Source organism: Microtus oregoni, unplaced genomic scaffold (assembly GCF_018167655.1).
Source record: "Microtus oregoni isolate MIOR12 unplaced genomic scaffold, Mior012 000019F_ref0000042, whole genome shotgun sequence".
Taxonomy (NCBI): domain Eukaryota; kingdom Metazoa; phylum Chordata; class Mammalia; order Rodentia; family Cricetidae; genus Microtus; species Microtus oregoni.
In genome coordinates, this window is record NW_024543078.1 from 36727795 (window position 1) to 36743947 (window position 16153).

Below are 16153 nucleotides of genomic sequence, written 5' to 3' on the forward strand. Positions count from 1 at the left end.
AATACAGTTCTGGTGAGGCCATCATCATGTGACCAGAATTCTGTAGTACACACCCTAGAGAAATGAACAACCTGTGTGCAATGTGTATGGCAGTTTCACCTATAACCCTTACACCCGACAAGTAAATACACTTCAGTGGGTAAAGAGTGACATAGCCGTAAAAATGCCATAGAACAAAGACAAGGGGCTGCGTGAGGGGCGAGCGCCAGGCTGCCCGGAGAGGCAAACCTGTAGGAACACACGTGTGCTTGTCAGCGTGTGGGGAAGGTTTGGGTTGGGGTCTGGCCACAAAAGGGACCCGTGACAGGCTCCTGATTTGTGGTGATGACGTCATTCTATGCACCTGTTAAAATCCAGCAGGGGGTGGTGGTGGTGGTAAGCACACTCAGGAGGCAGACGCTGAGAGGCAGCCTGATCTCTGTGAATTTGAGGCTAGCCTCGACTACATATTGAGTTACAGGCCAGACAAGAGTTCCAGACTCTGACTCAAAACAAACAAGCCTCAAAGAACTGGGCTGGGGATTAGCTTGGTGGTAGGACATTTGCCTAACACACACAAGGCCGTGGGTTGAGTCCCATTTGGGAATGAGGTGACCCAGAAAATTGTGAATTCAAAAGTTAAATTGACATGCTAATTTGAACTTTTTTTTTTTTTTTTTTTTTTTTTTTTTTTTTTTTTTGGTTTTTCGAGACAGGGTTTCTCTGTGGTTTTGGAGCCTGTCCTGGAACTAGCTCTTGTAGACCAGGCTGGTCTCGAACTCACAGAGATCCGCCTGCCTCTGCCTCCCGAGTGCTGGGATTAAAGGCGTGCGCCACCACCGCCCGGCTAATTTGAACTTAAAAAAGATTTATTTTCTGTGCATGAGTGTTTTCCCTACATGTATGTATGTGCAATACATGCATGCCTAGTGCCCTAGGAGGCCAGAAAAAGGCATCGAATTCCTTGGAACTGAATCCACAGAGAGTTGTGAGCCACGAGGTGGGTGCTAGGAATCCAACCCAAGTCTTCTGCAAGAGCAGTAAATGCTCAGAACCACTGAGCCATCTTTCCACCCCTAGATTGTTGTTTTTTTTTTATGACTAAAAGATTTTTTAAAAATATTTATTTATTTATCTATCTATCTATTTATTTATTTATTTATTATGCATACAATATTCTGTCTCTGTGTATGTCTGCTGGCCAGAAGAGGGCACCAGACCTCATTACAGAGTGTTGTGAGCCACCATGTGGTTGCTGGGAATTGAACTCAGGACCTCTGGAAGAGCAGGCAATGCTCTTAACCACTGAGCCATCTCTCCAGCCCCCTATGACTAAAAGATTTAAATAAAGTTCTTTTAAAAGAAAATTTCTATCTGTGTTTCTGCCAGGAGAGTTGCAGGGCGGGGGCTTGGCCACACCTGCCTGCTGTGTGTGTGTTTGGTGGGGGGTTTGCTTCTGCTGAAGGGTGAGATTAGTCCTAGAGCAGTGGCTTGCCTCCTCCCACTTCGACCACCTCATACCAAACTCCTGGGCAGTCCCTTTCTGAAAACAGGGCACAGGTAGGTTGGGGAGTATGGTGGTTGGTTTAAATGTCAGTTCGCCATAAATCAAAATCACCTATAGGGAGCCACACCTGGAGCATTGCTTGGTTGCCTATAATGGATGTGGAAAGACCCACCCAAGAGTGGGCAGCACTTCTAGAAGCAGCTCAGATAAAAAGGGCATGGTGGCAGGAAGATCATTCACCCTGCTCTCGGCCTTCCCACATGCCGCTGACATCAGAACCAGCATTTCCAGGCTCTCTGGGAGCACCCCAGGTTTTGGGGCCAGGCTGGGACTGCTGATGTCCCAGACTCATGGACTGTGGCCTCTCCCATAAGAGACAGACGCTGTGGAACTACTTCCACTGCTGAGCGTCCCATATGCTAAGTTAAATTCTTTTCTTTTCACCCTGCCGGTTCTGCGCCTCCCGAGACTCATACAGGGGGAAGGCCTGCAGTTTCTACAGCACTCGAGATGCACAGCACCGCATCAAGCCACCCAACAGGGCAGCCGTGCTGTTGTCTGCTCATAAATGATCTGAAAGCTCTAGATCAGACCAACTGGTCAGTGTTTGCCAACGTGACATAAACTAGAGTCACCTAGGAAAGGGTCCCTCCACTAGGTGAGCATGTCTGTGGGGCTTCTGGACTAATAATGCAAGAATAATTCGGGAGAGGGTGTAGCCTGCTCTCGGCTGTGCCAGCCCGGGCAGGTGGTCCTGCACTGTATAACAAACTGGGCTGAGCAAGCCATGGGGAAGGAGCAAGCCAATAAACAGCATTCCTCCTTGCTTCTGCTTCAGTTCCTGCCTTGAGTTCCTGTCCTGACGTCTCTTCATGATGGACTGTGTGGACCTGTAAGTCAAAGAAACCCTTTCCTCCCCGAAGCTGCTTTTGGTGTTATACCACAAAAGTTAAGTGGAGCACTGGTCTTTGCAGGGCATGGTGGCACACACCAATGGCCCCAGCATTCCTTAAGTACAAGCAAGAGATAAGGAGCTCAAGGCTACATGGCCTGGGCTACATGGAACTCCTTTTTTTTTTTTTAATTATTATTATTTAGATTTTTTTTTTTTTTGAGACAGGGTTTCTCTGTGTAACAGTCCTAGCTGTCCTGGAACTAGTTCTTGTAAACCAGGCTGGCCTCAAACTCACAGAGATCCACTTGCTTTCCTGAGTGCTAGGATTAAAGGCTTGCACCACCACTGCCCCGCTGGGATCACCTCTTAAACCAAACACAACCTTCTTGAGTTGGGTCCTGACACTAAGGAATTCTGAGCAACCCTGAATTTCAGGGCCTCCTGGAGTCAACTCCCTTGTCCTGACCTCTGTCCCCATAACTCCTGAACAGTCAGGCAGCCTGGGACACTGGATCTCACGGTCTGCAATTCTGCATAAGGCCTTTTGGAGAAAGCTGGGCGTGCATCGTAGGCTGCACAGTGGGAGCTCTGGCAAACTTCTCAGATGAGGCTTAGCAAAGATTAAGCTATTTCTTCTCTCTCACAGAGGCTTCTGAGACACATAAACAAAGGGCTGTGTGTAGACAGGACGGCCTTCCGGATGAGTGCTGCTGATCGGAGCAGCGCTGTGATCCACGCCCTGTGCAAGTCTGGCCTGGAAGACCAGAGTTGGGCCACTGTGGTGAAGGTGGAGGGGAGGCCCCATGTCTATTAGGTTGGCACTTACTGTGAGACTCTGGAGAGCACCAGGATGCTTAAGGAATGAACGAGGTGGGATTTTGGCAGAGTCATCTCTAGGTTGGTCATCTAGGGGAGAGCTGCAGGATCCCAAGGCTGCCATATGCACTGTGCACTGGTCTCTTTGGCATGGCCACCACTTGCCTCCCCCATCCTCCAGACAGTAGCTGTGACCTACCACTCACAGAAGAGTTACCCTCACCATGCTCTAACCAAAGAATTTAATATCTAAAGACACATACTACAGGGCAGTAATTGTTGAGTTGTTTGTTTGTTTTTTGAGACAGGGTCTCACTATGTTGCCCTGGCTGGCCTCAAACTCACCTTGCAATATTTCTGCTTCAGCCATCTAAGGCATGTACCCCCCAAACCTGTGGATTAGGAGGTGAAAAGTTATGGCAATGCTCTATTCTTGCCCTTATGAAAAGCACCATCTGGTGTGCTCCTGCAGCAACACAAGTAGAGTGTTCAAGTTTAGACCTTGGTATACTATTAATGACAGATCTGTACTGCTGACCCTGATATAGGAGCTGGTTGGGTTGGCTTACAGTGGAATCATAAAACGGATCTCCTTCTCGTAGATGTCTGGGATCAGTCCCATCGGGGAGTTAATCATGTGCATTGTATTCTTGCCGAACAGCTGGAACTCATAACGGATGAGCTGCTCCCAAAAGCCACTGTTGGGTCGAATGATGGGCCGGCATGATTTGGTCCACGTGTGGGCATCTAGAAGGGTCATGGCGTGGTATTTCATGAGGTAGGCGAGGCACAGGGCAGCGGAGCGGCTCACACCAGCAGCACAGTGCAGCAGGGTGCGGCCCTGCTTCATCTCCACGGAATGGATATGGTCAGCGATGGGGTCGAAGAAATCGCAGAGACGCGCAATGGGCGCATCGATCACAGGCACCTGCACGTACTGGATATCCTCGTAGAAGGTGTTGGCTACCTCTACTGAGACGTTGATGACCGTGGTGATCTGATTGCTGGACAGCAGGAGCTTGTTGTTGGCAGCCACACCATTGCTGATGAACAGGCTCTTGGTGATCTGTGAGAGGCCACTGATTGAAGGCTGAGGGAACTGGACTGCGAAGGCACCCAAAGGAGAAGTCATCAAGGTGACAGACAGGCCAACAGCCGGTGCTGGGTTACATGTCCATCTTTCTGCCAAGCTGTGTCCACTGAACACTGTGGAAAGGAGGGTGGAGAAGGGTAAGAACTGAGAAGAGTTCTGAGAAGTGGACGGCTGGGTCTCCAAGGCTAGCCAAGGCCTTCTCTGAGCAGCGGTCAGGGAACACGTTAGTTACACTAAAGTTACTGGATTGTTGGGGGGGGGGGTCTTTTCACACAGAAAACAATGGAAACAAGAACAGTCAACCACGAGAGGAGCACGGGATAGACTTTAAAGGGACTTCAGCTAGTGAGTGGAAGGGGGTCAGCCATGGTCCGAGAGACCATGGGACAAAGGAAGGAGCAACTTGGGTTTACTGGGATGGGTTCAGGTCAGGTCCTAAAGAGCTTCCGGAGAACAGGTGGTACTCAGCAGGGTCTTGGTCCCTAGAGAGTACCCACACAACTGGACACAAAGCTAATGAGAAACTCGTCATGTATTTTGCTCAGCTGTGCTTTCAACATTTTTGTTTGTTTTTTCGAAACAAGGTTTCTCTGTAGCTTTTGGAGCCTGTCCTGGAACTAGCTCTTGTAGACCAGGCTGGCCTTGAACTCACAGAGATCCGCCTGCTCTGCCTCCTGAGTGCTGGGATTAAAGGCGTGCACCACCACCGCCCGACTTTGCACCTTCCAACATTAATGACCCTAAGTCAACTGAGACCAAGTGAAAGTGAAGCCCGGCGGTGCTCACCTGGAACACAGCGCTCAGGAGGCAGAAGAGGAAGGTGGGGGGCTCTGGACACAAGGGCGCTGTTTCCTGCCCCCTACACTGAATAAAGAGCCAGGGAAACAAGCTACAGGGTTTCTTTAGTTTTTTTTCCTTTGGCAAAGAAACAGAGCTGTTTACTTAAAATTAACCTTTGGGAAAATGGGATTACAGAGAGAACAAGCAAATTTCCCAAGCAGGCCAGTTTCCGCTAGCATAAGGGACGTCTATCTAAATCCTCCCACAACAAAGGGTCATTCAAAGTAACATCAGGCCAGTCAGTCATGTTCCTACAGGTCTGTCTCCCTGTTCCGGCCTTCCAAGGAGTGTAACTTTGAAGTGACCAGTGTTTTTGTTTCTGTCCTCAAGTCCTTTTCTATCCACAAACTCACAAACCTCCTTTGCTTGGCTCACTGGAACATTCTGTTGTACAGAATAAAGTGTTGTACAACTTTAGAAAATAGAGCCAAATAAGATTTTTAAAATGTTGATCAACGGGGCAAGATGTCTACCTTATAAAGAGGTGATGAAACGAGACAATCCAAGGGCGTGTAGAGAGGTTAAAATGCAGATCCTTGTGGGAATGACACGTAAAGGCCAGGGGCTATAGAGTTGTAAAGATGGTCTGAAGCCATCACAGACGGGGGCAGAGAGCAGATGGGGAAACTGAGGCAAAAGACGGGGGAGTTCTAGACCAGCCTGGACTACTGAAATTCTTTTTTTTTTTTTTTTTTTTTTTTTTTGGTTTTCCGAGACAGGGTTTCTCCGTAGCTTTTTGGTTCCTCCGTAGCTTTTTGGTTCCTGTCCTGGCACTAGCTCTTGTAGACCAGGCTGGCCTCGAACTCACAGAGATCCGCCTGCCTCTGCCTCCCGAGTGCTGGGATTAAAGGCGTGCGCCACCACCGCCCGGCCTGAAATTCTTTAAAAACAAAACAACCCACAACAAAAGAACAGGCCCAGTATCATTCCCCACAAAAATGAACAGTTTGGATTGAGGAGGAAGGAGAGAGAAACTTGGTCGCGGCTGCTTTCGCACTTTATGGCCAATGAGGCCTTTGACATCTAGTTAATTTGTCACTCGTGGAAAGTGAGACTCGAGGAAAAATAGTTTTGTTCATCGTCAGATAGCAAGTTCTTTCGGGAGAAAGCTGGCAAATATAGGTGGGGCTTTGGTTAAATTCTGGGTTATAAACTGGACCAGAGTCCACAAGTTGATGGGCAGGAGGTGCCACTTCAAGTCTAGGACGCTTCCTAGGGAATTGGCTTAGAATGGCTCTCTACGTGGAGACAGGGCTCCGATCATCTTACCTCTCAGCCGCAGGGCCGCGGGAGTCTTTCAGGAAGCGACCGCAGGGCAGAGCCGCGGGCGATGGTCTCCGAGAGGGTCCGTCATGATCCTGGATCTCGGTAGCAACGGCTTCTCCTCGCGCAACAAAGGGCAGTTCTGGGCCTAGAGGGAAGCCGCGGCCTGCTCTGCACCCGGACGTAGCGTCGTAGCACTCGCGCAATCATCAGACCTCTCGGAGAAGCCGGGAAGGCTGCAGCACAGCATACCGGCCCGTCTCCACGGAAACGCGCCTGGCAGCGCGTCTCAGACAGCCGGAAGGACCGACCTCAGGGCGGCCGCCTTCAGGCCCCGCCCCCTCACGCGTCTCCTAGGCAACACCCTACCGAGAGTCACAAAGATTTGGAGGGCTGCAGCCTGCAGGCTCCGCCCCTTGCTTGTCTCCAGGGCAACGCGCAGAGCTCCGCCTTAGACTTCAGCATAGATAGTCGCTCGGCGTCCGCGCGCCCTTTCAGCATGGTTTTTGGCGTAGCTAACCTTCCCGAGTCTTTCGCCGGCCTGTTAGGTTCCTCCACACAGCCCAAAAGGCCTTCAGTCAAATGGGATCTGGGCTCGAATTTCGACTCTGTTGCCAAGGAGACCACTGCCTCTGGCACGGACTTCCGGCGCGAGAGACTTGACAGCCAGCCGGATCTCGGCCCCCGCGTCCAACCACAGATCTACTTCCTGCGGCCGCGGCCGGCAATTCCGAAGTTGTTATTCAGGTGTGGTTCTGGTGTGCCGAGCGGTCGTCAGACCCGGGACCTCTGAGGGAATCCGAGCTTTCAGATCCACACCGCCCCAGTCGTGTCCCCCCCCCCCCCCCCCCGCCCATCCGAGTTCCTCAGACTTCAGACCCGGATTAATCTGTAGGACCCTCATAAACCTGGACTCGGGCGTGAAGTCGTAGTTCCATTTTCAGCCCTCCGAATGAATCCTGGCCCTAGCTTACTGTAGGCTTGACATCGTGCGGTCCGAGCGCACTTTGAGGTGACACCCGGTGAAGCTCAGGTCTCAGGCCCACAATTACTTGACCACCCGCTTTCAAGCCTTCCCATTCTCCAGTGATTCTGGAAAAGCCTTTAGTTTCCCGTTGTTTGGCCCCAATCCCCACAAGCCTTAATTCTGCCCCGCTTTCTCAACCCTTCCCTCACCTAAGTTCCTACAGAGGATTTATTATGGAAAAACAATTTGGCTCAAAATGACCATTATTTATTGCTTGAAAGAGTACTTCCAACCTTTCTCCTTTTTCATGTCTACTGTTGATAAATTTGATGTGTCACTGAGTAGAGAGGATCTAAGTATTGAGGCTCTTTCCCTCGAAAACAGGGTTTTTAGTCTTGTGTGCGAATTCCTGACCTTTAAACCTGTTTTCCCGTCAGCACCTGGGTATGTTGGATTGACTTTCATAGAAGCCAGAAAAATGGAAATAGGAAGCTTGGGATTTTTTTTTAATTTATTTATTATGTATAGTGTTCGGTCTGCATGTATGCCTGTACGCCAGAAGAGGGCACCCTATCTCATTACAGATGGTTGTGAGCCACCATGTGGTTGCTGGGAATTGAACTTGGGTCCCCTGGAAGAGCAGTCAGCCTATGCTCTTAACCTCTGAGCCATCTCTCCAGCCCCGGGATATTGATTTCTTTGTAATATTTGTAAAGGTAAGCACACTCAGAAGACAGTTGTTACCTACCGATAAAAAGTAAATTGGAAAACATTTTATAATCCCTTGAAAGGTTATTGTCCCCCTGCCCTTCTTAAACTGGACATGGTTGCCCATGCTTGTTATCCCAGCACTCGGGATGGAAATTCAAGATCATCCTCAGTTTAAGAGGGCGTTCTAGGCCAGCTTGGGATATATGAGACTTTGTCTCAAAAAATATATCTTTTGGGGGTGGAGAGATGGCTCAGTGGTTAAGAGCATTGCCTGCTCTTCCAAAGGTCCTGAGTTCAATTCCCAGCAACCACATGGTGGCTCACAACCATCTGTAAAGAGGTCTGGCGCCCTCTTCTGGCCTTCAGGCATACACAGAGAATATTGTATACATAATAAATAAATAAAAATATATATCTTTTTGTTTGTTTTGGTCCTAATGATAAAAGAAGTATACTTTCTGATGATGTTGTTCTGGTGTGCTAATGAAAAGAATTTATGAAGGTAACATGAGCTTTCTTGTTTGTTGCTCCTTCTGTCCCTGTGTGTATCAGCCATCCAGCCAGCTGTTTCTGTTCAGTCAATTCGTGAAAGTGTGCATGGAGTTCTTCCTTTTTTGTTCTTGTTTGTTAGGGAATCTGTATTCAGGGAACACTTCTCCAGCACATCGGTCATTTCCCTGGTTTCCTTTAAAATGGTTTGTCAATCATTACAAAAGTAATGTATACTGATTAGAACATCATCAACAACAAACTGAAGACAAACCAGCAAAACGAATGAGCAGATGCGATCACTGTTAACATTTTGATGTGTACATGTAAGGTCCTGTGCTGGTTAGCTGCTGTCACCTTGAAACAAGCTAGAGTCACCTGGGATAAAAGAACCCCAGCTGGGGAATCTCCTGCAGCTGATTGACTGGTGGGCCTGTCTGTGGGGCGGGTTCCTAGTGATTGATGTGGGATAATGCAGCCACTGTGGGTGGTGCCTCCCCTGGGCGGGTGGCTGGGTTGTATAGAGTAATGGAAAGCAAGGCGGTGGTGGCCTTCCTGCTTTAGCTCCTGCACTGAGTCCTGCCTCAGCTTCTCTTGATGAGCAACTGTAACCTGTAAGCTGGAACAAACACTCTCCCCTCAGGTTGATTTTGGTTAGTGTTTTATCACAGCAACTAATAGGCTAAGATAATACATATATGTGTATGTGTGTTATAGTTTTAAAAACAAACAGCACAAAACATCACTGTTTAGCATTCTCCTTTTTTCCTCTTAACTAGTTATCACACCAAAATAGTTATACTTGAGTACATGTATTTTATCTGATGACTTAGAATGTATAAACAATTTTTTTGTTGTTGTTTTGAGACAGGGTTTCTCTGTAGCTTTGGAGCCTGTCCTGGAACTTGCTCTGAAGACCAGGCTGTCCTCAAACTCACAAAGATCCATCTGCTTCTGCCTTCCCAATGCTGGGATTAAAGGTATGCACCACAATCGCCTGGTCTGAACAATTTTTTAAAATGGAAAAACCATTTTAAAAGCTTCGTAGTGTAACTAAATTATCAGAAAATGAAAACCTACTGGCTAGCAACATCCTTTGATGTTGTTTATTGTTAAGATATGTAGCCAAGGTTAACTTAAACCACAATGTAACTAAGAATGCCCTTGATCTCCTTCTTCTGTCTCCCAAATAGGTGAGTTTTTATTGGTGCCAGAGACCACCCAGAACTGTGTGCTTGCTAAACACACATTCCACCAACTGAGCCTGGTCCCCAGCTCCTCATTCTCACATTGCTCCATACTTCTCACCCTGTGGGTGTCTCCGACCCATTGATGCCTAGGGGCTCAGGATTCCTGTGAATGCCAATGTCCAACACAACACAATGTAGCAAATCAGAGCATTGGGAGATTAGGAGTAGATGGGGGAATCTTTTTTTGGTAACTCAATTAGTGATTTCTGAGTGTGAACTCTTTCAGTGACATTGTTGTCTTGTGGTGTCAAAAGGTGGAACATACCGAATAGAGTCTCCAGAAGTCCTATAGCACCCCACACCTCCTCCCTCCCCAAACTCATTCATTAGACTTCCTTTATTAATGAACCCTGTGTCCACCCATACTCCTCCTTATCGCTCCCTCCTTCTTTTCTTCTCTTTTAAAGAGAGTTGCCTGTGTAGCCCAGGCTGGTCTTGAGCTCTCCATCTTCCTCCTTTCAGCTTCCCGAGTGCTGAGACCACAGGCATGCACCAGCACAACCAGCTTTCCTCCCCACCTTCTTCATCCTGTTCTGTTCTCTGCCCATTTCCCAGATCCCCTCAGATCCAGGCTATGAAGGAAGAACTCCCCATCTCAGCCTCTCTCAGATTCATCTTTTGCCTCTACCTTCCAACTTACATCCATCTAAGACCTCCTCCACCTTTGCTCTTACCCTGCAGTTTCTCATAAGATAACCACTCCAGAACAGTGGGCAATCTCAGGGGGTGAGCACTTGATTAGTGTGTGCAGCCCTGGGTTCTGGCCAAGCACCAGCACAGAGTGTCAGTAACGACAACGACAACTGCAATTCTTGAGGACTCTTCTGATTCTCTGCTGACCTCTATTGAGGCCTGCTCTGGGCCTTTCTGTGTCCTCCCAGGATGCTCTTTCTCCCTGTTCAGGAAGCAGCCTCTTAGCAGACCTCATCTACAGGCAAAACTTAGAGTGGTTTACTTGCTCCTCTGGAAGTGAGAAAACCACTTATCTTGAAAGCCACGGAGGAGCCAGGTGCTGTGGTACACGCCTTTAGTCCCAGCATGTAGGAAGCAGAGACAGGTGGATCTCTGTGAGTTCCAGGCCAGTTTGACTACAGAGCGACTTCCAGAACAGCCAGAGCTACGTAGCAAGAGCTTGTCTCAAAAACAAAACAAAATAAACTCAAAGAGCAGCTGTCAAACAGGCCTTGGCCAGCTGTCTCTAACCGGTTCCCTCTCCCCTTGACTAGCTGTCTCTAACCGGTTCCCTCTCCCCTTGACCAGCTGTCTCTAACTGGTTCCCTCTCCCCTTGGCCAGCTGTCTCTAACCAGTTCCCTCTCCCCGCCCTCTCTAGCATATTGAATTCCAGCGATGCCAATGTGAAGAAGCTTTTACCCAAGAGCCATCTGTCTCGGGTGATTATTCGGGACAACCTCAATGCACAGCGCATCTACGAGATGGAGGTAGGGTACCCCGACTTCTGGGTTGGAGCCTGTTAGCAGCCTGACTATTCTTCTCTTATAACTCCTTCCTTGCTAAGATAGCTGCCTGTGGAGCCCAGGGTGGAAGAGGGACTCTCAGCTCCTAGAGCTAATAGGAGGTCATGAACGTATTCTAAGGTAGGCCCCATCTTTATGGGGGAGAAAATGATACTTGGGGTTAGTGTCTCCCCCAAGGTGTCACACCTGCTCTCATGATCTGACAAGAGAGAAAGCTCTCGCCTCTTGAGTGGTGTCTTGCTTTGTTCCCTCAGAACATATTATATCCCGTGCAGAACCTCGGGCTTTCCTGCTTGAATCGGCATCAACACTATCTGGCTAGTTTTTTTGTTTTTAAAGTTATCTCATCTCCAGAAGAGAGCTGAGGCCAGCAACAACAGCAATAAACCCACAGAAGGACAAGGACTGAGTAGGGCCCTGTGTTAAACTTCCTGTGCTATGGTCTAGTAGAAATAGGCTGCAGTCAGAGATAGGCTGGTTGTATATGATCTTGGGTGAGCCACATTTTCTTCATTTTTAAAATAAGATTTGAAACTCTTTTAGTTACAGGTTGTGTAAAGTAAATTTGAACTACTTTAAGCAGAATAGGGAACTTGAGTCCACGTAAGCAAGGAAGGCTGGGACAGGACGACCCATGCTTCCCGGCTTCCTTGGCGGCTCTCGCTATCTGCCTTTTGACACCTGCCCCTCCTTTAAGGGTGTATCCCCTTCTACCTGACTTAGAAATTCTTGTGCAAGTATCTCCCATCCTGATTACACTGTGGTTACGGGGATCCCCTGCACCAGGCATGCGTCTCATGTCCTGATTGTGTTGTAGTTAGGGGGATCCCCTGCGTCGGCTCCCCACATACCCCTCTGCAGCAGTTCATTGAAATGCACGGCTGAATGGGTAAGAGAGGATGTGTCCTCCCAGCCTTGCAGTCTTGTTGAGACAGGAGAGGAGTTAAGGAGTGGATGAAGTTAGAATCCCTGTGACAGAAGGGCTGTCATAGGGAAGCTGGCATGTTTTAGATAGACATGTAGATATGTCACAGTGATTAGTAAGGACAGGGTGGGAGGATTTGTGGAAGAAGAAAGAAACAAGATGGACCTCCTTTCTACTGAAACCTCCATTTCATTATTCCCTTACACTTTTCACTTATTTATTATTTATTCTTGGGAATTAGACTCAGGACTTCACATACACTAGGCTGCGTTCCTGCCCCTATGAATACCCATTTGTAAAGCAGACTCCGCAGCTACAGACCGTCAGAGGGCGCCACGGTACTCTATCCAGCTCAATGTCCACTTTAAAATAGAGAAACTGTGAGGCCCTGTGTGGTCCACGCTGTTTCATGGGATGAATATGCACTGGGTCTCACAGGTCTCACAGGTCTCACAGGCCCCTTAGGCCCCTTGTCCTTCCAGGTCAGCAGCCTTGCCTTTTGCTACCAAGTGACTTGTTCATATCCTAAACTCATCTCTGTTTTCCCTAAGATGAAAGCTTCGGACAAGACCAAGAGAAAAATGAGCCATTTGTACGACCACCTGAAAAAGAAGTTCATGACAGACCAGCTGAGGAAGATGCTGCGCTGGAGGCGGGAGTCTCTGAGCACCCAGCAGTACTTGAACAGGCAGCGGGGAGGCTCCACTTAGATGGCAAGCCAGCCACGTAGCAGTGGCAGAACGATCTGCCCCAGAACACAAAACCACCCTGGTGAGAGCTGAGGGGCCGGAACTTGCTGGCCTCCACCACTGTAGAGCAATAAAGGGTTAGCAGCGGATAGGACGAGAGCGCAAGTCCTTGGTTCCAGTCTGCTTTGCTCCACCATCCCCTCCCTCCCAGGGAAAGACCTGCAGCCACCAATGCTTGGTGGAAGAGGCGGAGTCAAGCCAGTACTCCTGGTTTGTGCAAACAGGGAAACTTTTGCACCCACATTTGCTTTCTCTTTTTCCTACTTCTTCTTTCCCTCCACCGGCCCCGCTCCCTCCATCTCCTTCATGTCTACCCTTCCTTCTTTTCTTCCTCATTTTGGTCTGGAGACAGCTCAGGGCTTGCATATTCGCAGGGAACATGCTCTCCCCAGTCCTGGTGCACACATCCCCGGTGACACATCTGCCAGCTGCGCTGCGGCTGTTGACATCTTAGAGGGAAAGGACTGAGCAATGCCACTGTGCGACATTCCAGTGGTAAGGAGATCAGGGTGAGGCACCAAGTGGTGTTGTTTCTGCCACCTACCAGCTTGTATGACCTTGGGACCTCTCTGGGCCCCTGTTTCCTCCTCTGAAAGAATCAGGCAGGCAGTGAAAAGATAACCTGCCTCAAGGAGCTAGCAGAGGGCAAGCGGCTGGCCCGGAGCTCATCCTTTCCAACTGCTGTAACAATGGCGATACCCATAGGCTCCCAGCTCTCCTGGTGCTTCTGCAAGGCACCCTCAGACATCTCAGACATCCTGCTTCCTGTCTGTCCCTTCCCAGAGCCTGCTCAAGTCCCATGCTTGCTTTTCTCATTGACCTTGGGTTCCTATGGGGGCTTCATTCTGCCTGCAGTGTAGTACAGGTCTTGGTCCTTGGCCCTGGATTAGATTGTTTACCTTGAGAGCTGGAAGTAAGAACCCTCTCAGATTTGATACAGGTCTGTTTTGGATGCTTCTCCAACCAGCCCTGATGATAGGCCACTCTTGTACCCAGAACCCACACCTGTGTCTGTGCCAAGTGTTTGACTGGCTCTGACTTGTTCACACACTTTTCTTCCTGGTCAGGCTATGACACTGATGTCTCTAATCACAGATCTAGGAAAGGGAACAGGTATTTGCTTTTATTTTATCCTAGAAAATTTCATACAATGTCTCTTGACCCTAGCCATCCCCACTGCTTTCATGTCTCTCTTTTTTTTAAGGAAAGACTTTTGAATCAGATGTCCTGGTCTTCTGGCTTTGGTTGCCCCTTCTATGATGTCTGCCGCGTCTTGAGGGTAGAGTTGTATTGTAATTGTATTACTAGGGGTCAGTTGATGTCTGCATTTTGACCAGTTGTAACTTTTTATTTTATGTTTTGCCTACATCTCTATCTGTGTACCTTATGTATACCTGGTGCCTGCCGAGGCCAGAGGCAGCATTGGATCCCCAGACACTGGACTTTCAGAGGGTTGGGATCACCGTGTGGGTGCTGGGAATCAAACTCAGCTCCTATGCAAGAACAGCTAGTACTCTTAACAGTCAAGCTATTTTGGTCCATATGATGATGATGATGATGATGGGTTTTTGAGAGAGGGTCTAATGTATACCTTTCTGACCTTGAGCTCAATATGTAGCTGATGATGGTCTTGAACTCCTGATCCTTCTGCCTCTGTCTCCTGGGTGCTGGGACTATGGGTGTGTGCTAACACACTCAGTCCATCCTCACACTCTTCCTACATTCCTAAGAGAAAGCATGCTGTATCCGTGGCACTTACTCTGCTTTATAGATGACATCTAATTACATTCATTTTTCTGCAAATACATCACTTTTATTTACAGCTGAATAAAGTTTATTTTTATTTATGTATTTTTAAAATCCATGCATCTATTGATGGACATCTAGCCTAATTTCATTTCCTGGCAATTGTGAATACTGCATTAATAAACATGTATGTGTAGATGCCTATGTGTTATGCTGACTTATTGTCTCCTGAGTTCTCAAGGGTGGGCAGCATGCTAGTTTTAATATTTTTTGAGGAACCTGTGATTTCCGTAGTGGTGGCAACAGTTTCCATATGACTGGCAGTGTGCCCTTGCCAGCATTTATTGTTGTTGTTGGTGTCTTAATCATAGCCTTTCTGACTTGAGTGAGTTGGAATCACAAAGTAGTTTACTGTTGAAAATTTATGTGTATGAGTATTTGCTTGCATATAGACGTGCATGTGTGTACCATGTGGGCGCCCAATGCCTGAGAAAGCCAGAAGAGGGTGTTAGATCCCTGGAACTACCTGGAACTAGAGTTACAAGGGGTTATTAGACTCCTGGCATGGATGCTGGGAACTGAGTCCAGGTCTGCTGCCAGAGCGGTGCACGCCCTTAGCTGCTGTGCTGTCTACAGCCCTAGACTTCGTGTTTAAAATGATCTTACTGTTTTAGTCAAGATTCTCTAGAGAGACAGAACTGATGGAATGAATATGGGTATATATTAAGGGGGAATTTATTAGGATTTATTAGGTGGTTCACAGGTTGTGGGCTAAGTAGCCTAACATGGGTGCTTTCCAACAGAAAAGCCAAGAAGTCAGTAGCTGTTCGGTCCATGTGCTCCATCCAGAGGATTCCTAGAGGGCCACTGGCCTTCAGTCTACACTAGAATCCCAGTAGTAGGTTCTAGCCCAGTGGAGAAGTGCCTTAGCAACAGGGTAGATGAGCTCGCCATCGAGAGTGAGGGCAAGCAGGCCAGCAGCAAAAGCTTCCTTCTTAGGTGTCCTTTTCTGCCAGCTGCCAGTAGAAGGTGTGGCCCAGATGTAGGGTGGGTCTTCCCACCACACATGATCCAATCACAAAACATCCCTCACAGGTGTGCCCAGCTGCTTAGATTTTATTTGGTTCCAAAGATATTCATGTTGACAATCAAGATTAGCCATCTCATTTGTGTTCGTGTGTGTGTGTGTGTGTGTGTGTGTGTGTGTGTGTGTGTGTAGGGAGAGATACAGGGGATAGAGAACAATGCTGTGGATTTGCTTCTTTCCTATCCCCTTTACATGGGTCCTAGAAATGGAGTTCAGTTGTCAGGCCTGTATGGCAGGTGCCTTTACCCCTGAGCCATCTCTCTGAGCTACCTTTCCCAGCTTCTAAAGTCTAAGTTTTCAAAATAGTCCCTAACGACCCTCTGAATTTCACTGAAGGCTATTTTAACATCCACTTCTATA

General features: G+C 48.3%; 2 protein-coding genes across 2 annotated transcripts; one reads left to right on the forward strand and one right to left on the reverse strand.

The window, feature by feature from the left end:
* Positions 1 to 1236: 1236 nt before the first annotated feature.
* Positions 1237 to 6813, reverse strand: LOC121459903 (dual specificity protein phosphatase 18-like). The gene is made up of 2 exons (XM_041669994.1): positions 6400 to 6813; positions 1237 to 4403 (listed from the first exon to the last, which is right to left on the reverse strand). The coding sequence occupies exon 2, from the start codon at positions 4327 to 4329 to the stop codon at positions 3763 to 3765; it is 567 nt and encodes a 188-aa protein (XP_041525928.1). The 5' UTR covers positions 4330 to 4403; positions 6400 to 6813; the 3' UTR covers positions 1237 to 3762.
* Positions 6814 to 6892: 79 nt separating this feature from the next.
* LOC121459711 (uncharacterized protein C5orf52 homolog) lies at positions 6893 to 14856 on the forward strand. Its single transcript, XM_041669687.1, has 3 exons — positions 6893 to 7140; positions 11142 to 11250; positions 12763 to 14856. Exons 1-3 carry the CDS (start codon positions 6893 to 6895, stop codon positions 12919 to 12921), a joined length of 516 nt encoding a protein of 171 aa, XP_041525621.1. The 3' UTR covers positions 12922 to 14856.
* The last annotated feature ends 1297 nt before the right edge of the window (positions 14857 to 16153 follow it).